The 23,283-nt window shown below is 42.5% G+C and overlaps 1 protein-coding gene across 5 annotated transcripts in view; it reads right to left on the bottom strand.

Moving 5' to 3' along the window:
- The window catches only part of CTNND2 (catenin delta 2), an 828,740-nt gene that overhangs the window by 375,571 nt on the left and 429,886 nt on the right, over window positions 1-23,283 (bottom strand). For all 5 annotated transcript variants that reach the window (XM_036020261.1, XM_028518208.2, XM_036020263.1 and 2 more), the window contains 2 exons: window positions 14,695-14,867; window positions 860-1,430 (listed from right to left, as the gene is read on the bottom strand). In XM_036020261.1, coding sequence (XP_035876154.1) covers window positions 860-1,430; window positions 14,695-14,867 — 744 coding nt within the window. The remainder of the gene's footprint in view (window positions 1-859; window positions 1,431-14,694; window positions 14,868-23,283) is intronic.

Here is a 23,283-nt window from a genome sequence, read left to right as displayed (position 1 = left end):
AGGATAATTGTCAGGTGTTTTAGGAGACAACAAATTAGTCTTTCAATCATTATGTCTTCTTTAGCTGAGCATATGGTACTACCAACAGAGTCACCAGCCTGGTTTTTGATGGACAAAATGACCCACCACAGACATCCCCCCTCCAATGTATCCGCAGAGAAAAGCAGGTTTCTTCTCCCAGCCCCAGTCCAGCCCAGCCCCTCCGTAATAAGCAGGTAACAGAACCAAGGGACTTCACTATTGTTACTTTTCCCTCATTGTTGGAATCTATGTAAAGTCAGTGACAGGTGTGAGGAGTCCTTTACTTTTCTCATTAACTAAATTTAGACAAAATACAATAAAGTCCAGCCATAACAAAGTAGTAAAATTTCAAGGCAATTCATCATTGGTTACTTTTTCCACTACTATTGAAATCTACGTAAATTGAATGTCTGCTTTGGGGAAAATCCATTACGTTCTTTTACAACTGAGTGTGGTTAACTATAGGTAATCATAAATATCGTGAGTTTTACTTGCTTTGGTCTTTTTTTCTGGACACAATCAACAGGTCTATGTGATTCTTTATCAAATATGACTTAATTTTACTAATGTCAATCTTCCGATGGGGGAGGAGTTAGAGTTTGAGGGATTGCACTACTTTTAGGAAAGAAGTGGCATATTTTAGTTTAGACACCAGCACAGTCTAGGGACACCCTGGCTCTCTCCATGTCCTGGCAGATGCTGGACCCTGGCCCACAGAAAAGCCCAGCTTGAGTTTTGCTCAAGCCCAGCTGTTGCCTCTGTCCTGTAGCCAGCCCCCCACAATGTGCCCAGGTGCCCCCGTGGTGGAGCCAGGGAAGGTGGGCAGCGAGCCATTTACCTGCCAGGCTGCCCGGCCTCTGGAGGGTGGCGGTGGCATACAACTCCTGCGAGTGCTTGCTGTACTGCTCGGACGCGTGGACCAGGCGCTTGGTGGGCGACAGGGTGGCGTACGTGCCGATGGTGGAGCTCAGCTGGTGGATGGGCGAGGAGGAGATGGTGGACTGCACGGTGGGGGGCGAGGTCACGCGGATCGGGGACAGGCCGGCCGAGGACACGACGATGTTGATGGGCGAGCTGGTGCTGTAGGACTTGGCCAAGCGGCTGGGCGACTGCTTGGGCGAGGAGCCGCGCGGCGCGGCGTAGGCGGCGCCCTCGGGGGCTGAGCCTCCGCGCTGCAGCTTGGTGGGCGAGCCGCCCTGCGAGGCAGCCAGCGGGGAGCCCCCACGCGGTGGCGCGGGCAGCGTAGAGCTTGAGTAGTAGAGCGCGGCGGCGGCGGCGGCAGCGGCGGGCGGCGCGTCGGGCAGGTGGAAGGCGCTGCCCAGGCTGGGCGCGAACGGCTCCCGGGGCGGCGGTGGCGGCGGCGGCGCGGGCTCGGGCCCTGGCAGGTGCCCCGCGCGGCTCGTGGTGCCCTGTGCGCGGGAGAGCAGAGAATACGCGCGTTTAGCCGGGGGAAGCACAGCGCCCCGCCCGCCCAGCTCGGCCCCCGCCCGGCGAGGGAGGGAAACTGGGCGCTCCGCCGCTTGAGCGCGCAGCGGCGCGTGGGATCCAGACGGAGATGCCCCTCCAGCTTCTCAGGCAGGTGTTTCTCAGAAAGAAAAAAAACAAAACAAAACGAAACAACTAGCAAAGGCCGGCTGACAGTGGGATGGGCATCACGTCTGGCAAATGGGACAGTATTCTGCTTACATAGCTAAGAGGTTTCTGGAACAGCAGAGGCATCCCATTCGTCACAGAAAGATTTTAAAAGGCTACCCGACAGGGCACTTGATCTACTTGATGGCAATCACGATCTGCCTGTTTTAATAAGAAATCCAGATATTAAATCTTTCCCCTCCGACTCCGGTCATGTCGCTGGGTACAGACAGTTTCTACCTCCAAAATTGGTCAAGCTGCAGACTTGACTAAAGACCATCGAGAATTAACATACTTCCTAGAGTTTATTCTGCGCTATGGTCGTGTTGATTCTGCTTTCTGGACAAAAAAAAAGTGAAAAGGAGGGGAAAATATCGCTTTGGAATAAATACATTTGGTCTTCCAGTGCTATCCTTTTAAAAGGCACTTCTAGAGGGAATCGGAGCAGTTGTAAGTGAAAAGGCTAAAAAAGCCTCCCTCTTCTAGATTTCAGTGCTGGGCTCCACATCTTCCAGCATCTCTGTCTTTCTTTAGCTGGCTTTTAAGAGCCCCCTGCAGCTGTGTCTTCCAATTGAAAGCCAGTTGCTTCTCACTTATTTACAAGAACACAAAAGACAACAAGGGCTGGGGTGGAGACAGTTGGAGGGGAAGGACTTTCCTTGAATCTTATCCAGAGACACATTTGCATTCCAGTGAAAACACTACATTGTCAACCACTTCTGGGCAGGAGATCTGGGATCTCCCAGGCTTTCCCAGAGGAGCAGAAAGGTTTTTGAGAGCAGGCTGGTGTGAAAAGGGGTAGGATTAGACCCAGAAAGAGAGAAGTGGGGAAGAAAGGTTTGGAGATTAGGAATGGGAATTGGGTGGGGAGGAGGAAGCTGATGAGATGAAGGGAAGGGGGAGAGAGACTGAACAGATGCTATCCATTAAAAGTTTCAATTATGCCTTTCCACCCGTTTTAGAATGGCAATTGGCAAATAACAGACTGGGCACTTTCATTCGCACACCCACAGCATTCCAAATTTTATCTGGGATGTCAGGTTCATGTGAAAATCTGAGGGAGTTAATTGAGTAGCATCACAATTCTCTGCTCAGAGCAGCCGGGAAAGACAGGGGCTCAAACTGTTGAAAGACATTCTCCATGTGAGGGGTGTGTGTGTATTTATTTATATATAATGTACCTATTTTATATATTTGCATGCATGTGTGTAAGTATCTCTCCCTCTCCCCCTTTCTCTTCTTTTGTCCGTCCCCCCCCCCCCCCCCAAGATTCTCTCCATGACCAAACTGTGGTCAGGCCCCTCTGAACTGTGTCGAACTAGGCCCTGATTTTTGGACTTCTGTGTTTATCTCTGCATTGTACAGTTTTAGCAAGACTCCTGCTAAGTGCGTTCAGCCAGATTCCCCACCCGCCATGTGTAGTCACCTTCTGTATCTGCTGGAGTTCCTCATTCGCCACCAGGTCTCCCTGAGATCTCTCCTCCCCCCAGGTCTCATCACCAGGCCTGCCTTCAGCAGGAGTCCTGACAGGTCACTGTACCAGGACCCCTTCCCCTGACGTCTCTCTCTCTCCTCTTAGTAATGTTTTGCCCACTGACCGCATCCTGGTCCTCAGCTGTAAATTCCCACTTTTTGTTATATTTGGAATTGAGCCTGTTCTATACCAAGGTCTCTTTTCCTCCTATGGCAGTAGTTTATTTCTGAATAAAACCTGTATTTACCAGTTCACTGTTCATCAGTTCTAGTTCTCTTCTAACACCAAAGAGCAATTATTTTGAGTTTAATATCAGGAGGGAAAGTACATGTAAGCTCCATGATTTATTCAATGATGTGCCTCCAGAAACTAAAGCAAAACCTGATTCATAGCAGGGATGCCATGAATGTTTATAGAATGAATGAAAAAAAATTGTTAAGAAAGCTGGTCCCAAGGCTTTGGCAATGTGGGTTGTTTTGTGTGTGCGTGTGCGCATGCGCAGAGAATGGTGGGGAAAATGTGCAGAACTGCTAGGCTTACCCTGAACTCCAGAGACATATCCCAGCAGCATCTGGAGTCCTGGGAGTGCTTAGATCCAATTTTGCTTTCCTCCTGATAGAAGTTCTGAGCATGAATGTACAAACTGGGCTTCTCAAACTGGCTGCATGTTATAATCATCAGGGGAGCTTTTGCAAAAGTCTCAGTACCCATGCTGTACATTAGCCATTTAACTCAGGATCTCTGGAGGTGAGACTCAGCCATCAGGCTTGTGGAAGCTCACCAGGTGATTCCAATGTGCAAATGAATGTGAGAACAAGTTATCCCTAGAGTAGTAGTTTTCCAAAGATGGTCGGCTGTTCCAGCGGGCAGCATTCAGACCAGCACCAGCATCACCCCACCTTTACTGAGTCAGAAACTCTGAGGCAGGGGCCCGGGGGTTTTCACAAGTTCTCAGGGGCTTATGGTGCTCCCTAAAGTCTGCAAGCCACTGACCTAGAAGAGATTGAGACTCAGGGGCCTGGGGTGGGTCCCAGCATCTGCATTTCTAACCATCTCTGGGGGAGGCAGATGCTGCTGGTGTGAGAACCACTTGCTAAGGTGCAACGGTTACCCCCTTCCTTCACTTTTCCTCTGCGGCTCTCCTGGGACCTGAGCAACATTAACCAGTGCAGAACCCAGCTGACACGAGACAGAAAAGCCCCAGACGGGGATTTCTGTAAAGTCTTCTCACAGGAGCACAAGGAGAAAGAGTCCCAGAGGGTAAAAGGAGAGCCCACTGCTTACAGGAGAACAAACACTCTTTCTTATGGTTTGCACATATGATATTAATAATAACCCTGGAAGACATTAATGATGCTATTACCAAGTAGTGCAATTTCTAGTAAAATAATGCTGAAGTATTTAAAATACGTACTAAAGTATACCAATATTATATAACACTTTAATATTTAAATTTAAACATTAGAATGACATGGATCCTAGGGAAACCTTGAATAAATTTTTCAAATGCTTTTCTTTTAATTTGTTGGAACTTCAAGTCTCAGGAATGCTAACTCTGCGGAATTCTACTGTCTAATAAGGTTTGTTAAATGGCCCCGAATCTGCCGAGGTTTTGAGAACTGCCACACTCGTTCCAGATATTTTGACAGGCAACAGCAACCAATCAAACATATTTCTAAATATTGTAATATCTTGGTGAAATTTGACCAGTAATGTGTTCCATGAAAAAAGAAACACATAACCAATGAAATTTTATACAGTCTTTCAGAATGATTGTCCACGGGGAAGCATTTAAGATCTTCACCAACAAAGCAGCCTGCAGACACAATGGCCGTTGGGCACTTGAAATGGGAACCGGGCTTGAACACGCCCAGTTTGATCTCACCCAATTTGAATGAAGTTGAATTTAAATAGGCAAACGTGGCTAGTGGCCACCCGACTGGACAGAATAGTCATATAAGGCCTTCTGCAATTTACAATAAATAATCCAGGGGAATCATATTCCATCTGATGTCCTTTGGGGCAATAAGTGTCTAAAAATGGTTTTTGGGCTAAACTGAGAAATATGTTTTTAGCATCAATTAGACAAAACCAGTAGTCTTTTGGGAGGTTGATTCTATTCTTGTGTTTATGTTTTTTCCCACTGTGTAATTTCATTTAACGACTCTCTGCCATTTAGGACACGAGAGGCTGCACCTTAAGCCCCCTGCACACTTCACAGGATGGCTTCTTACTGCCTCGGCCAGTGGACTAAAAACAATGTAAACTCACTTCACCACACAAGAATCTCATCCACTTTACTGCCATGGAAGCTCAATTCTACCTTCAGAGTAGGTTAATACTATACAACTGTAAATCCAATTTTAAAGTTAGAGTTGCAAAACTTCACTTAAAAAAAACAGACTACTACACCCGTCTTCCCTAAGTGGATTTGGAAATGTGTGTGTACAAACAATGACAATTGAAATAATATTTTCATTGATGACACCTTTAAAAGAAAAATAACATGAAAAATTTTCAATCTGTTTGGAGAAGATAGGGCCCTGATACCGTTCTGGATCTCAGGATGGGCTGTTGACAGGAACCGCTCTGCCAGTGTTTTTATTTTCAGCCCTTTGAAGGGCTGCCGTGTTGGTCAGGCCCGCCTCTCCTGAGCGGGGCGTCCGTCTACGGAAAACTGACAAGCAGAACGCTGTCAGGTGGATGCTCTGGCTGAAGAGCCCCTAACAGGCAGTTTTGTGCACATAAAATGTCATTCCTTTCTTGCTTCCCATTATGGGAAATTCATCAAGACAAAAATGAAAAATATTACTTCCAGTTTCTATGGATGCCTTATGTAGATTATACCTCAAATTTAAATAAAAAATGTAGGAATTGTGTTTTAATGAGACATGAGCCATATACATAAATCCATAAAACACTGACAAATTAAACATTTCATCTGTATTGTAGTTTACATGTAAGTTTCAGATAGATCAGATTTAGGATATTCTACAGTTGTGATTTTTATATTGTATGTTCGCATGTACATACTAGGTACCCTGAGTCTTCCTGTGTAACCATGGATTGCATTTATACCTATTTTATAAAAGTGTTTAAGGGCAGGTGTATTTTCAAAGTGTAGTGGAAACAACACTGAAATGGAACTTCAGGCCATATTTACATTATTCCTACTAACAGATCTCAACTTCCATGCATTAGTTCACTCATTAAGGCAATAAACCATTAACAAGAGCCTGCTACATTCCATGTACAAATAAAGAGATGTCTGCGAAGGTCTCCCTGCAATCCTCTTACATGGGGTGTTTCACCTCAACATTACTTTGGAGATCTGTCAATGTTGTATTTTTTGTTTGTACAGAAAACTATCTGGCTCACACTTATGACATTGTTTTTTCCTGAGAGTTTGGGTCCCTGAAGGGTTGGCACTCTCGGACCAAAATGTGGCATCAGCTTCCATAGGAAGCTGAGCTGTTTCCAGATCCCTTTGTGTTATATCTTCTTTAAAGGGGGTAGGTATGGCATAGGGTGATGGAAAATATTCTCTGAGCTTGGAATCTTATGTAATCCTCATTCTTTGGGGATTTGGCAGTGCAGAACACAAACAAACAAACAACCCCACTGTTTGCAGCCAGTTAACCAGAGCCTTGACAGGCTGGACTCTGAGGAACTTTGACTTCCAACCATGTATACACCGTGTCACTGGGCAGAACTGCATTTTAGAAAGCAGGCCCATGATTTACCATCAACCCCTGTGAAGATGCATTCAGACCTGCCAACGTTCCTGGAATTGAAGGGTGTTTGCCCAGAGTGCTAGGCAGCCAGGCCCATGGTGTCAGGAATGGGGACCTGGAGTCCCTGTGGCTTCCCTAGGGGAGCTTCATGACTTGGGGTAAATAGTTTGTTTCCCATCAGCCATATTCATCACTTGTCATTTTTTGGAATTACTATGAGATCGGCCAACCCAGTAATTCCCAGTGTCTTCCCTTTGTAGACGGTTCTGGTTGTGGTGACTGAAGTCGTTGCTGGGAGCAGTGGTTCTGGGAAAATAGCATCCTAAGAGGCGAAGCTGGCGAGCATGTTTCAGAGACAGGCAGAACCACAGGGCCAGAGCCACAGAACAGCCATGACAGGCCAACAAGGCATTGGATTTGGTGAGGAAGGCAAGGGGCTGGGTACTTGAGGAAATGCAAAGGCAGAGAGGATAAGTGCTGATGAGGCAGTGGGAAAATCAAAACAAGGACTGGAGGCTATTCTTTCCATGAGTTAAAAGGCCTGAGTACCTTTTAAATACTAAAAATTAGCGCATGGCTTTAAGATACCATCTTTGAAGAAATCCACTTCTAAACCAGAACAAACTGGTAACATGACTTAGTAGTATCACGTACACATGCTGATTAAAATATCTGAGATTTTGTTGAGCTTTCTCAGGCTAAGATGCATAGGCATTAGGTTTGCCCATGAATATGGACAAAGACATTCACTCTCACAACCTGGAAATGAGAAATCACCAGCTCTACAATGCTGACCGTCTCACTTAGGCATTATATGAAATGTCCTCTTAATATAGTACAATTAAAAAGTGAGTCTACATCCCCACATAAGTTTTGTGCCCTTGAACTTACTCCCTGGGATGAAATAAATGTGCTTGAACACTACTGTCATTGCTCCCCAAATTTTACTTCTTTTTTGAAATTGCCTTGAGAAGGAATGCCATTCTTTAAAATAACTCCTGGTGCTGTGAGAAATGTTTGATTTTGGAAATAGCCAAGGAAAGTCATCAAGGGCCTTGTCTAGCAAAGCCCTTGAGGAGTGCTAGCTTTGGTAAAAACTAATATGAAACAAAGCAAAAAGGCAGCTTCTGTGCACAGTTCACACACTGTCCCTGGAGTCATCGCTGCTGGGGTGAGGAAAGAACAGCTGGGCTTACCTGGTGGTGACATTGTACTGACATTGAAAGTGCCGAGAGCGATGTAAACTTAAGTGACTGAAAAACCAAGGCACCTGGAAGAAATTCCTTCCTCTGATAAGAACATCTCAATTCAAAAGACCATGAGAGCTACAATCTTAGAGGTGGTAATGGAGACCAGCCTCAATACTTTCTCTTCATGCGACGGTCCCAACATCCTGAAACAGTGGGGGAGCGTGTGTGACAGAGACCTTGCAGACCGTACTGTCCCTGTCACTGCACTAAATGAAGGGAGTAGCAGATCCATTTTTCCAGGGCCAATAGGTCATCCTGGGTACTGGCTTTTCCTTCTCTCTGACCTTCCTTTAATAAAAGTATAATTAGGATCCTTATGAATCAATATTCTGAAAAGCATTATGGATGGCCATTAATAGGGTCTTCCAGTGGAAAGAACAATTAGAAGAAAAAATAAAATGATGCCATAAGTGTCTTAAATAAATTGATCTCTAAGAGTATATGAGGAGGGATTTCTTGATGGCAACACTTTCTAAAAAACATGAGCTTTGGCAAAACTATATTACATAAAACTTTTATTTCAGCAAGATGATCATTTAGTATGATTTCAGTAACTCAAATATTTGCTCAGAACAGGAAATGTTATAGTAAAATGTACACACAACCCTCCCTGCCATGAGAAAGGTTTCAATTATTAAAGCCAGATTAAATATGCTCATGCTGGAAAGAGAAAAATGGACAGAGAAGAGTTTAAAGCAGAACAATAAAGAAGGATTTCCAATAGGTAGTCATCTGAACACTCTGTTAAAAACAGATAAACTGCTGATTTCCCATAAATATGCCAAGGAAAGTATATACAGTGACATGATTTCTCCTGTAAATGCTGTGGAAGGTACACATTGTACAGGAGACATATGTTTTTAGTTTTTTGTTTTCCAAGTTCATTAGCGACTTTTCCCTTTACAAGTCAATAACTTCTGTCATAATTAAGCAAACTGGAGAGATGTCACACTAGCTGTCTGTATAACCCCTATCACTCCACTATCAGTAAGTCGGTGTTTACTGGGGATTTGCTCCTCTTTTGCACTGCACAGGTCTGTGTCTCTCCACTCACAGAGTTCTTCATTCCCTTGACCTTCACACGTGCCTGATGTGAGAGTGAACTAATCAGCAATATTCCAGACTCAACGAACACATCAGCCTCTGGCTAATATGTTCATATATATATTATATATATATGTTAAATATATATATATAATATATATATAATATGCTTTAGCATAAATGAGAACTTCTAAGACATAGAAATCAGCGCAACTTTAAATATTTAGATAGGCCGGATCAAAAAGAAATGACAATTTTGCTCCTTGTAAAGCTTATTGCTTTTCTAGAGGCTCCACTCTGGTTCAGTTTTATTTTACAGAACTATCACACAATTTTCTTAATTTCCTGCAACACGCAGCCATTTCCCTAGGATTATGAATGCACACATGCTTAGGTTCTGCTGGAGAACATGAAAGTCATTTTAAAATCTTTAGGTTTCTGTACTACTTTCTTATACTTTTCATATTTTGTTTCTTTAAAGGACAAAATGTTTGGTGAGGCACTTCATGTTTGGACGTGGGGAGAAACCGGCATTTTTAGAGGGGTTTCTCCGTGCCAGAAGTTTTGCATTCTGCATTCCATATAATCCTTAGGAAATTGCATGTGAGTGGAAGCAAACCAGACAGAGCCTGGAGGACAGCCAACTCCTTTAACGTCTCACCACCCACAGACTTTGGCAGTGTGATTATAAAGAATAAAACTAGGGTTGGAGGAACCTGATGAACATTTGGTGAACCCTGGACTAGTTACTTGGGGAGTGTAGGTTTCCACTCTTGCAGCTAGGCAATCTGATGGGAAGAAACAGACTTACATGCAACTCACTGTAGGGTATTATTATATGTGATGTGACAGAACAATGGATATGTCAACATATAAATCAGGCCATGTTGTACATCTGCTTAATATTCTCTACTGGCTCCTCTTTTCAATTTGAGTGAAAGACAAGACCCATACAATGAATGGCTGGGTCTCCCATCTACTTGTGATTCCTGTACCTCATTCTAACAACCTTGACCTCCTTGCTGTTCCATCAATACGCCAGGCCACCTTATCAGGAGCCATGCACTTGCTGTCCTGCAGCAGCTGCACAGCTGCCTTCTTCTCCTCATTCCTGTCTGCCCAGATGTCACCTTCTCCACAGACCTCATATGCCACACCCCACCCTGCACTTTGAATCCCACTTAACCCTATTCTGCATTCATTTCCTCCTAGAAATCATCACCTTCTAACAAACGATGGAATGGACTCACCATGTTGGTTTCCTAAGTCCCTATCACTGATTCTAGAATAGTTCTTTCGGGACAGGCAGCTATTTTCTGTACTATTCAATCCCAAGCAGATACATCAGCTCATGGCACACAGCAGGCACGCAATAAACATCCTGAATGCTTTAAAGAATAACCCAGAGATACACAAATATAAATGAAAGAATAGCTCGATTTTGATTGGGGCACCTCAAAATAGCCACACAAAGGCCAAGGGTGGCTTGGAGGAGGAAGGGGAAGATGGAGGGGTAACCTCCAGAGTGTTAGAGACTGGGGCAGAGAGCCTGCCGGGTAGTAGAGCAGAGTGCTGGGGGCAGAGAAAGGGGTAACGAAACACGGACTCAGGCTGCTTCCCAGAATGGCCTTGGGGTCTTTGGGAAGAACCTTATACTCTCTCACCTCCAGTCCAGCCCCACAAACTCATCTTAGGGTCTCAGGAGAATGACTTGCAAGGGTTTTAGTGAGGGAAATGCAAGACAACTAGTATTTTATGACAATTTTTATTCAGACTGGTACAATGGGCAATGCTGGCTATGTACGTATCACCAGAGCTTTGGCGTAGAGCTGGGTGTTGATCACTCAAACATTGGTTATGGTAAATAAGCTAGACTTTCAAAAATTGAAATTAGACAATTTGAACATTTGTGATATTGCTTTGAAATTGAACTCCAAAGTGATTTATGAAGGAGATAGAAAATCACTGAGATAGAAAATCACTTGCTTTGTTTTACAATTACACATTCTCTTTTAAGACCAAAAAATGAAATATTTTTCTGTTGATTATTGACCTTATCAACTTGGTCTGGCCTCTACAGCCATTATTTGAATGTTAGCAGCCCTTTTTGGAACCCTTTTGACTATAGGATATTCTAAATATTAACCTAGCCTCAAAAGAATGGGTTTTAACACCTGTCGGAAACCACTAGAATAGAGGGATTCCCAAGAAAACCTGACGGAGTTGCTCTGAGAAGGAATGGGTGTCCCTATATTTGAGGTAAAATGCTAAGTGCTGAGTGAAAATACTGGTTTACTTGTTCAGCATTTCTTTGACAATTTTGAAGTCCCAGGTCCTACGGGGTGCTCAATAAAACATGCGTTTCATACTGCAGTGCGCTAAAGCTGAAAGTAAGTCAAGGGACCAATATCCACCGCTAAGCTAAAATAAACAGGATTCAGAGTCACCAGCAGCCTCACTCGTATTAATGCAGTGAATCAGAACAACCCCCTGGTGTGAGGATTCAGATTTTATCCTACCCGTCCACCAGGTAAGTGAGCACTGCCAAGAACCTTTGTCTCCGACTCATCACCTCGAACACGCACATTTATCGACGCCTTCAAACTAGAACCCTGATGACTTCAAATACAGTGTTCTGATGTGTTGACAACTTAGGTACACTTCCTGATTAAACTTTAAAGCAGACTTTCAATGCGAGGCCTGATTGTGTCATTTTAAAGCTTCTGCTGTTTTACTCCCCGGGCATTCAGTGGATGACCGGATTGACTCTGACAAGGGAAACACTCGCGACATGGAGGCAGGTACATCACCACATTGCTCGTCCACATTTACACACCTCTGGAGAGGTTCAAACCGTAGACTTATTTAATGGAATTGGAAATATATAAAATAAACCTATGAAACGCTCTCTCCTAGAAGGATCAGATTTCAATTCAGTCAAGATTCCGTTCCCATTCTTACTGATGATGCCAGAAGATGGTGCGGGACAACTCTAAATGCAGTGACCTTGAGTCTCCAGACCTTAAAAATGTAGGTAGTAATATATCCTTTTGGGGGGACTAGGCAAGAGGATATGTGTAAAACATATTGTTTTTAGGTGCTCAATGAGTGGTATGTATTAATTTTATAAGAAAGCTTTGATTGAACAGCTAGTTATTGCATGGCTCTGTGTAAATGGGATTACAAGATGCTCACAGTAAATTGATGAGTGGACTGACTTTTCATTTTATATTGATGTTTTCCTTTTCCATGATGCTCAACTATATGGAAATACTGATTATTTTTTAGTTGACTCAATGTTTTCAACTTAAATTATAGGGGTCTTTGATATTTAAGAGAAAAGGCCCAGCATAGGTAGTAAATGAGCTCAAGATAAATATAAGATAAGGTAGAACTTTATTGACTTGCTAGTTACATGTCTTAGAAAGGGAAGTTCATAGCTTTCAGAGGTTAATTCAGTTATAAAAATGTGCCACATTTCTGAATGCGGCCTCTTAGACCTGGAAGTATGGCTGGGTACAAGGGTCAAAAGAGGGCTGTAACCCGCTTGTTTGCCTGCAAAGAATTAAAATATATACATAAAGTCTGTACCTAGAAAAAGAAATCATATCGTTCCCATTGCATTTTTGAATAAAACAAAATTATATTTCAAAAATTCGAATAATATTTTCTATATAATAACATCATTTGACATTTTCATGTTATACAAAGTTCATATGTAACAAAATAGTGACTTTTTATATATGATATACATACGTGTATGTTTGCAAATATGAAATAACTTTTTCTAATCATTTAAAACCCATCGTAGACATTCCTTCATTTCACATTTCTGCGAGGGAGGCATAACTAACCAGCGCTGTAAAGGGCAGAGAGCCGCTGGCAGGTCCGAGATGTGTCTGCGAGGGCCTCTGCGGCCCTCCCAGAAAGCCTGGCCCCGGAGGCGCTGCCCTTCTGGAGCACTGTGCACCTCCCTTTCTCCATCCAAATGGAGGAAACCCCTGAACTGTGGTCACACACTGAGCCCCAACGAGGGACAGGCCTCTTTTCTCAGTGAGTCCTTTATTTCCCACTCCATTTTATCCACAGATCCTACAGCTCAGCCTCACAAGGTAAAAGTCACAGAGCTGATGATAGACAAAGGTGTTGCTGAAAGAACACAACCATATCTTTAGTGTGTTACTGGGCAATAACTTAGTAACGGAAGTGAACTGAAACTTCTCAGCTATTGCTTCATTTATGTCCATGTCACCTCTAATGGGCATCTCGTAGGGACTATGCTATGCCATTCTAACTCACCTTGCCTCCTGCATACATCTGTCTATAGACATTTCTTGGGGGTCATGTGGATGGTGAGGAGCTTCTGATTAAGATGAAAATGAACCTGCCCTCAAGTAGCTTTCAGTTTAGTTGGAAAGACTCACAGATGGACGATGACAATAAACTGGTGAAAAGGTGGGTTTGGTTGTTACAGGAGCCAGTTGTAGGTAACATGGCAGATGTACTGCCCAATAAATGCACAAAGGGTGAAATTAATCTCATAACCTAAAAAGGTTGCTTTTGGAGCTACAGGTTCTTCATTCCAGGAGCAAGAAATTAAAACAGCCTATGCCACCAAAAATAAGTTTAGAATAGCTTAAGACAAGATAGACCTCCAATATATTAATTCTGCTAAGTTGATCTAATATAGCTTAACCTCTAAAGCTATTGAAATAAAAAATTATCTATCCATCCATCCATCTACCCACCTGTCAATCTATCATAACACATCTTCTGTGAAATAAAAATTCAGATTAGTAGCCACTTCCAGTGGCTACTAAAAGTCACAAAGCCGATGATGGACAAAGGTGTTGCTGAAAGAACACAACCATATCTTTAATATGTTATTGGGCAATAATTTAGTAACAGAAGTTACTAGTAGCCACTTCCAGCGGCTACTAATCTGGAGCTGGTTTCAATGGCAGCTAATACACCTGGGCGGTGAAACTATAAGAACAAGTAAACAAACACCTTCAAGAAACAACTAAGGGCACATTTCAAAATCAAACTTGACAAAGTATAACCATTCCTGAACTAACCACAATTAGTTCTACATACTGTATTATGCATTTATAGTATGTTGCTTTATATGAATAATCCCATAAAATAATAACTTCATGCTTTTTTTTAGGAGAAAAGAACCACAGTTCCAGGTGCATGCACAAATCAGAATGTATGCCCTATTTATATCTCACATAGACACAGAAATAGTAACGACACACATTCACATATTCTCACAGGTAAATATATGCAGTATAAATACAGCACGAGCAACTCCCAGATATTTCAAAACAAAGCACGTTTACAATTCAGTGTTGCTCTATGATGGTATTTCGTTACTTACTTTTTTCACTCCCAGCACCAAAGGCATCTTTAGTGAGTTGTGGGACAGGCCACAGACAGGCAGGAGGGACCACGGTGGCCTGACACAGCCCTGCTCCCGGCCCGTCCCCTGGGGAGCCCCCGACCAATACAGCAGAGAACCCATTCCCACACATACCTGGCTGAAGCTCTGGCCAGCGCCTCGGGCTTGGGTGCTGCGGGCAGGGAGCTGCGATGGGGCTGTCTCACCCAGGGCCAGGGTCTGGTTGCTATGGTAGCTGGCTGGATACTGGAAGGACCCTTCAGGTTTGGAATTGAGCTGAAGTGCACTCTGGGAGAGCAGGCTGGGCCCTGCGTTGAAAGTCATTTAGAGCAGTAAGTGACAGCCTCAGTGAAGCAGAAATGACATGTATTATTTATTGAGAGTAGCCTAGAATTATCACACGCACATGATTCCAGCCATCTAGGCTTTGAATTCTGAAAACTAAAATGACCATATAATTTGACTCCAGCTCTTAAATGAGATTTTTTTTTTTTGGAGGTTTAGAAGTTCTCAAAAGAGTAGATTTTTTTTTCAAATGATCTCATCCTGACCTACATAGAAACACTTCTTCTGAGACATATTAGTTAATCAAGTAGTTATTTTTGGATCAGACAATATCAGAAACATTTAAAAGTCCACCTTTTAGTACATGTTAATTGCATTAATATAATTATATCTCCTACTTAATTATCAGGCTGCTGAAACCCTCGAAACCTTCCAATCAGTAACAAATTCTTTTGTATAAATAGTGATGTAATACCTCAGCCCCTGAAGGGTTGACAGTGTTTAAAATATTAATAGCTCTTCCTACAATGTGGAATTCACCCCGATCTCACAGGATCTCTGACGGCTGGTAATCTTTGCCATCACAGCTGTGCGCAGCAGGAGAACAAAGACAGGACACAGTGTTACAATTGGCGGTGTTAACGTGGCTGACAGTGCAAGTGATGGAGAAGTGGGAATAAGCGCCTGGCTTTATCGTGTAATTATACTTTGCAAAAGAAACGGTGCTTTATTTTCCTGCATTTTATATAAACGGGATTCTTGCGAGAGTTTGCTTATTTCCTCTTTAAGAGAAATGTCTTCAGTCACATTTCATATTCGCTTTGGGAATTAAAAGAAGTAGAGAGGAGTGGAAGTGTACTTGCCATTTTGTACTGTGCATGTTTGAGAGAGGATGAGAGCAAGCAGGGTGAGCTGCAGGGAGGAGGACTCGGCGGCACGGGTTTTCCCATGTTATCTTACCCACTGAACAGAGTCACTTCTTTTGGGATGGAAGGTAGTAATATCCACATAGGCTATGGCACAGTCACTACCCCACCCTTTGTCCCTTTGTCTTTCTCTTTGGTTGTTTGAGATAATGGTATCATTCCCATGAAGTGTGAGCAAATTTCAAGTTCCTTATTTCTTTCTTTTCAAGAATAGAACATGGCTTTATATTTCAATTGAGACTACAGATCTGAGGTGACATAAACCTTATTTTGTGTAAAATAATGTGTCTGCCCTTTAAACATATTGGCTCATGTAATTTTTGCCATCTAACACCTTCCCTTTCCCTCCCATATCCCGATGGAAGTTCCAAACAATGCAAAAAATACTTTTTCATCATTAGATATTGAATAATTAGCCAATTAACGGACATGGGTAAAGGCTTGGTATTTTGGAGTCTCTACAGTTTCTGGAAAAATGTCAAGCAAGAAAATAAAAACCTTTCTATCCAGGCCCAGTTTCATCATGAAGGGCATAACAAAAGTACAATTTTAATCCTTTTTCTTTTAATTTAGAAAATAGAGTCCCAAGAAAACACTATATACCAGATGGTGAAGTTTGCAATAGCCTGCAAAAAGTCATTTAATCCATTCTGATAGTATTAGAGGTCTCATCACCAGCTACGGGATGCCTCTGTGGGGAGTGTGCATTCTGAGAGCTTCATTCTGGATGCCAGGAACACACTGTCCCCACTGCTGCTGTGGAAACCTCAGGCAGGGACACAGAGCCAGCGGGTGGTCTCTGAGACCAGGGGATGGGCAGGCCGAGATACGGCAGAGCCTCTGGGAGGGAAAGGGGGGCAGAGGTGGATGAGGATTAAGTACAAGGAGGAGGAGGAAGACATAGGTACTGGGAGGACAGTGACAAATTGTGGCCAAGGGTTTTCTCCTTGGTCTCTAACCTCCCAAAGGTCAACTCAGTGGGAGGGAGTGAGCTATGGTGGCAGAGCTAAGGCTCTTAAGGCTAGCGGTCACCATTCCTCCTGGCAATGGTGGGGGGAGCTTCCCACTGAGATTGTCTTTGGCTGTTTCTCTCAGGGCACTCTGCCCAGCCACGCCCCCTCCCCCATGGTAAAGCACCTCCAGGACAAGCAAAGTTAAAATAGATACAACGTGCACAGACCTTTGGAATGAAATAACATCTTTAATCTCATGTATAGATTTAACACGATTTATGAAGCAAAAGAGTTGCATTCCTGGTTATTTGCCTTTTAAAAAGGACAAATACCTTCTTTGTGACTTTGTGAGTGTGACTTTACTCTGACAAACTTGTTATAGATATAGTTAGCAAGTTAAACAACTTTATAAATTCTGAATAGATTCATAAAATTAGCTCCAGAAACCTACAAATGCTTTCCATGTAGGATCTGAAGGTGACAATTGAAACTCTTTTCTAAGAGGGATTTCAATTAAAAATATGATTTATGTGCTCTTAAAATATACATCTGAGATCATCAGAGGTGTTCGTCTTTTACAATCAGTCGTATATTTGATCAATACTCAATAAAAACCCCAAATTCTCCATCTCATTACTTTGTTCACACATCTCAAGCATAAAACCTAGATGTCCTCTGACAAAGGTAATCGCAACAATGAGCAATACATCATAACATTACAGCAACGGCGTGTCACCTGGCAGGCGTGAAGCAGTCAGGACAATAGACGAAACACTGCATGCGTTTTAGAATGATTTTCTAATCACTCACTAGCTTTTAAATCAAGAGCACTCTATTCATTCCAATTTTGGAGAGCAGAGATTTATGAGAATATAGGAAAAGTTAATATTATAGAACAATTATTAATTACTTTATAATAGGAGTAAAATTCACATTAACTAACACTTGATTAGCTTTACCAACATTACTGTGCATTGAGGTAGAAAATACCAATTTTCCAGAGATTTTAAAAGCATTTATTGTTTTGGGCTTTAACTTATGATTTTTTTTCCTCCCAAAACTCAGGACTTTCCATCAAGCCTCCCTTGGGCTTAGTGGTGAGTTAGGCTTCAGTCCTGAGGACACGACACACACCCGCTGGGCGGTGCAGGCGGTGGGGGGGGGCAGATGAGACCGAGATGTGACGTTCCAGCTGGGAAAACGAATCTCGCCTTCAACTCGGTTAACTGCTCCAGAAGAAACTTCAACTATGAGGAACAGTGGATCATAACATCTTCCGATGTCACAAAAAGCAGAAGTCACACTCTGGTATGTATGCCTGCAGGACACTCAAGGGTCACAGCATCTTCTTTGACCGTCCTGAACCTTCCCCATCGTGAGACAAGGTATCTACTCACAGTGACTCAGGCCTGTGGGCCGGGAGAGGAAGTGAAATGTTTTTCTGATAAATTGATAAAACTCCAGGGAGTGTGTGTGTCCTTGTTCTGATCAAGACACAGTGGCCCCTACTGGACAGAGGGGGGACATCCTGAGGGAACTGAAGGACATGGAGTCTGCCACTGATCCTGGAAAGTCACCTGGAGCAAAGCATCTTGAATGTAGCACCAGCACCTCATTATGTATGCAAATACATGAACTGTCCTCAGGCCCCATAGCGACCCGTGAGAAAATTGCCCTTGTATCTTTTTCCTTACTCTCAGAAGGGTAATTCGAGGTGTGGCGGACTTCAGAGGTCAGTCTGTGTCCCGCACTTGGGAAAACAAAGAGGAGACTTGGGTCCCTGTCTCCTGTCTCCAAGTCCAGGATTTGTTATCCTTTAACGTTGAAGGTCCCATGCACATATCAACATTTTAAGGTTCAAAAATTCATCCCTACATAGAAGTCAGTTTGTTTGCAGGGGAAATCTTCACACCTCAGGTTGTGGGACTTCCCAAAGAACCTCTGCTTAGAGGTTCCAGGTGGTGACTGGGGGGAGCTTGCTGTCCCCTACCTGGGGGACAGAGGTTGACCTCAGCACATGGAAAGCTTGCTGAGATAATTTTCCGTGTAAAAATTCAGACTCACTTATAGGTTGTATTAACACAAACACCAATATAGAGGCAGTTTCTTCTTAAATGGGCTAGATATGTAGTGTTTTCACGATCACGCGTACTCATTTTGTTTGCACGGTTTTAAAGAGACTTCATTTGGAATTACCCCTTCTTGCCTCTTAGCTGAACACCAGTCCCAGAATACAAGAAACCTTAACTAAACTACACTCTTTATAACAGTACAGAAAAGGCCAGAGGCCTACAATGTGGCATTTCCAAGTCGTTATTCAGGTCACAGTCACGCTGATGGAGATGGTGGGTGTGTGTTGGGAAAAAACCCAGGGCTGGAACTCATCAGTCCTGGGCTCTCGTCCACCTTTGGGTCTGTGAAAGCACAGACGGTGATGACGATGATGATGCCAGTGATGCCAAATAAGCTTTCCCGAGAACTTCCCGAGTCCCAGGGACTGCCCCGGGCACTTCGCGTCTATTCGCCCTCTGTGAAGCAATAAGACTGCAGTGAGGAAGGTACCGGCATCCCCGTTTATGTCGGCAGCCCTGGGGGTGACACTAGCAGAGACCACCGAGTTGGTGGTGGGTCTTGGTGCCAGCAAGGCAGTCTGGCTTGAGTGTCTGCTTGTAACCACACTTCATCATTCTGTCTCTACAAATTTAATTTCTGCAAATTTGAGCACCTAATGAGATAATGGATGTGCAAGTGCTTAAAAAAATATAAACTGCTATACAAATGTCAGCTATTAGTATTATTATCTAATTATCTAATTACATAGCCACATGGTCTGATAATAATAAAGTCTCAACTGGAATTTGTTTGTCCTGAAAACCTTATGATAGTACTGTCCCATATATCACTTACTGCTTTCTTTCAACACCCTGTGAGCTTTCATTTTACAAATGAGGCAGTCAAGGGTAGATCATTAAAATGGCCTGCTTAAAAATAAAAGCAAAACCTAACAAAACCTAGTGATAGGAACAAGAGATAATAAGAAAGACCAAATTGTCTCTGTTCTCTCAGCCTGAAAATTCATTCTCTGTCAACCTCAAAACTCATTATTAAAGTGCTATCTAAATGTCACCTCCTCCATGCAGCCTACCCTGATGTCTGATTTCCAAGATCAAAGTTTGATTATATGTAAATGAAATTTTAGGACTCAAAGCAAGTCATCAGTATTGGAAGCTGAAGCCACAGCAATAAAACAAGGTCTCTGAAGAATAGTTATCGATTTAACTCCAAAGGATGGTTTTATCATTAAAAGAAAAGTGTTATTAACAAGAACGCACTGAAATAAACAGAGAACTAGGCAAGGCCTGGAACCAGTGCTCATGAGTGTTTTGTGAGCCTGTTAAACCAGGACGCTGAGACGAACAGCAGTAAACCCACAAACTGAGACAGACATGTTGACGAGAGGACACCTGACGGTGGCAGCTGCGTTTACATTTATCTTTGTCAGGAAGTTCAGTGACATTCTTTAATTACTCTTGGGTTAAGTTGCTTCTTTCAAAATGATATAAAATCTTTATGTAGTCCTTGAAAAATAATGCCAACAAGATTCACATGTACCGGTAACTGACAGAGAACTTGTGTGCATTTTACTCTCTTGCTGTCCAATTGTTGTGGAAGGTTAAGAATGACTTGGAGGTTGTTACTTTATTTTAAATGAGAGTAAATTGTTAGGATAAGATCAAATAAAGAGAAAGGGGGAGTCTTTTTGTAGAAAGAAATAAGTGAGAATAAAGGAAAGGGGAGATGAAAATTACACATATAACACAAAAGAGCTGTATAAATTACAAAATCAATGAGAAAAACTGCCGATTCTTTGTAAGATTATCAAATTGATTTAAATCAAGCTCAAAGTGCTTTAGTCATATCTAACTACAATTTAATTCTATAGAATAAAAATATTGACTTTTGTTTAGATTGTACTACCAACAAGTTGCATTTATACCAGCAGTGTCTTCTTTATGCGTTCTGGGTAAACTTGTCAATTTACAAACTTACCTGGAATAAGAATAGCTAGTGGTCCACAATGAGGTACCGCCTAACACCAGTCAGAATGACTATCATCAATAAATCAACAAACAATAAGTGCTGGTGAGGATGTAAAGAAAAGGGATCTTTTCGCACTGTTGGTGGGAATGCAGATTGGCAGCCACTGTAGAAAGCAGTATGGAGTTTCTTCAAACAATTAAAAACAGAAATGCCTTAGGACCTAGTGATTCCACTTTTGGGAATTTATTTGAAGAAACTTGAAACACTAATTCAAAAGACTATTTAAGCATCCCTATGTTCACTGCAGCATTATATACAATAGCCAAGATTTGCAGCTCAAATGTCCATCAGTAGGTGAGTGGATGAAACCACTATGGTACACTTACACAAGGGAATACTACTCAGCTGCACAAAAAAGAAGAAAATTTTACCCTTTGCAACAGCATGGATGGACCTGGCAAACATTATGCTAAGCGAAATAAGCCCACCGTAGAAAGACAAATACGATATGATTTCATTCATATGTTGGAATCTAATGACCAAACTGAGCTAACAAGCAAAACAGACACAGACTCATAGATAGAGAGCAGGATGGCAACTATGGTGGGTGGTTAGCGGGTAGAGGGATTGAGTAAAAAATAAAAAGAGCCCTGGCTGGTGTAGCTCGGTGGACTGAGCTCGGGCTGTGAACCAAAGGGTCGCCAGTCCGGTTCCCAGTTGGGGCACGTGCCTGAATTGCAGGTCAGGTCCCCAGTGGGGGCCATGTGAGAGGCAACCACACATCAATGCTTCTCTCCCTCTCTTTCTCCCTCCCTTCCCCTATCTCTAAAAATAAATAATTAAAATCTTTTAAAAAATAAAAAGAACTCATGGACGTGGACAACAGTGTGGTGACTGGGGGGGGGGGCTGTGAGGAGGGGAGGGTAGAGATGGAAGCAGTTATAAGGGGGATAAATGGTAATGGAAAATACAATAAAAATAAATAAATATATTTTTTAAAAAGAATAGCTAGTGGTGATAAACTGATTCTTTTCTTCTAATCTTCATTAGTAACTTAAAAAGCTCACATGCATGGATTTTGTTGAGGAGTTCCCTGAAAAAAGTGGTTGAACCATCTACCATCCCTAAAATTAACTGAGAGAAACAGTTTGCTATGCAAGGAAACTCAGTGATGTGGCTGTTCTAGGGGCAGGTGTGTTTTCAAACTTCATTTGTAAGTCGATTTCCAGAATATCGATTTCATCTGGTCAGCCGCTTTCAATGCGTAATGCTTTATGTGAACATTAAAACTGTAATGGTCCCAGGAATACAGAAGTACTCATTTAGTTTTTTAAACTGATTTAGATTCAACTAAAGTTACTGGCTTAATTAGTTTGCTTTTCCAAGTTTGAGTGTATATGGAAAATTGAGCTTTGGTAAAGCATTCATACTATGCAATAATTCAGTTCTTTACATCTGTGCACAATGGAAGGATATGAGCAAAAACTAAAATTTAAATGTACAACTTTAATTAAAATGTATAGCTCAGGAATGCTTTTGTGCATGGGATTTGACATGACATATACAATCATGGAATGGTATATTTTATAGTTCACTCCAATCTCTAAGTATTTCCTTACAAAGGTTTACAATCAGATTATTTACCACTTAACAAATAATTGTAGCACAAAGAGAGAAAAAGCATTATATACACTTCTTTCTAAATTAATAGTCAAAAGATAATAGGTTCATATTTCTCATTATCAAGAATTGTGGCAAGAAGCCCTGGCTAGCATAGCTCAGTGGATTGAGCGCGGGCTGTGAACCAAAGCATTGCAGGTTTGATTCCCAGTCGGGGCACATACCTGGGTTGCAGGCCACATCCCCAGTGGGGGCCACGTGAGAGGCAACCACACACTGATGTTTCTCTCTCTCTCTTTCTCCCTCCCTTCCCCTCTCTAAAAATAAATACACAAAATCTTTAAAAAAATGTGGTTTAAAGAAAAAATTGTGACAAGAAATGAAAATGAACACAAATAAATTTAGAAGAAAGGTAAATTTAAAACCTGTCTCCTGAAAACATTATAATTGACGTATGGAGTTACACTAGCATAAACGGCCAGCTTCTGATCTGCCAGAAACCACAGCCTTTTCCTTCGACGCCATCATGGCTTGCTTGCGCATCCCACTCAGGTCCCAGATAAAATACTTCTCACGGTGGGGGACTTCCTGCCCCTTTGGTCACTCTCTCAAAACCAGAGAGGTTGTCAAACTTTTCTGGTCTCATAAACTTTCAGACTCTTAAAAATCACTGAGGACCCCAAAGAGCTCATTTCTATAGGTGATATAAGATGCTATTCACTCATTACAATTGGGAAATATTTAAAACAAAAGGATACATATGCCCCTTCCATGAGCCATCACAGCGATGACAATGACGCTCTCACCTCCACGGTGCCTTTGGAAAGTCGCATGGAACCCTCACCCTGGGAGACTCTCATTCCCACGCTCATTCTCACTGTGAGGATGAGCATGGGGAA

The sequence above is a fragment of the Phyllostomus discolor genome, chromosome 3, assembly GCF_004126475.2.
Source record: "Phyllostomus discolor isolate MPI-MPIP mPhyDis1 chromosome 3, mPhyDis1.pri.v3, whole genome shotgun sequence".
NCBI lineage: Eukaryota > Metazoa > Chordata > Mammalia > Chiroptera > Phyllostomidae > Phyllostomus > Phyllostomus discolor.
The sequence above is the reverse complement of the archived record's forward strand: the minus strand, read 5'-3'. Positions and strand labels throughout refer to the sequence as shown.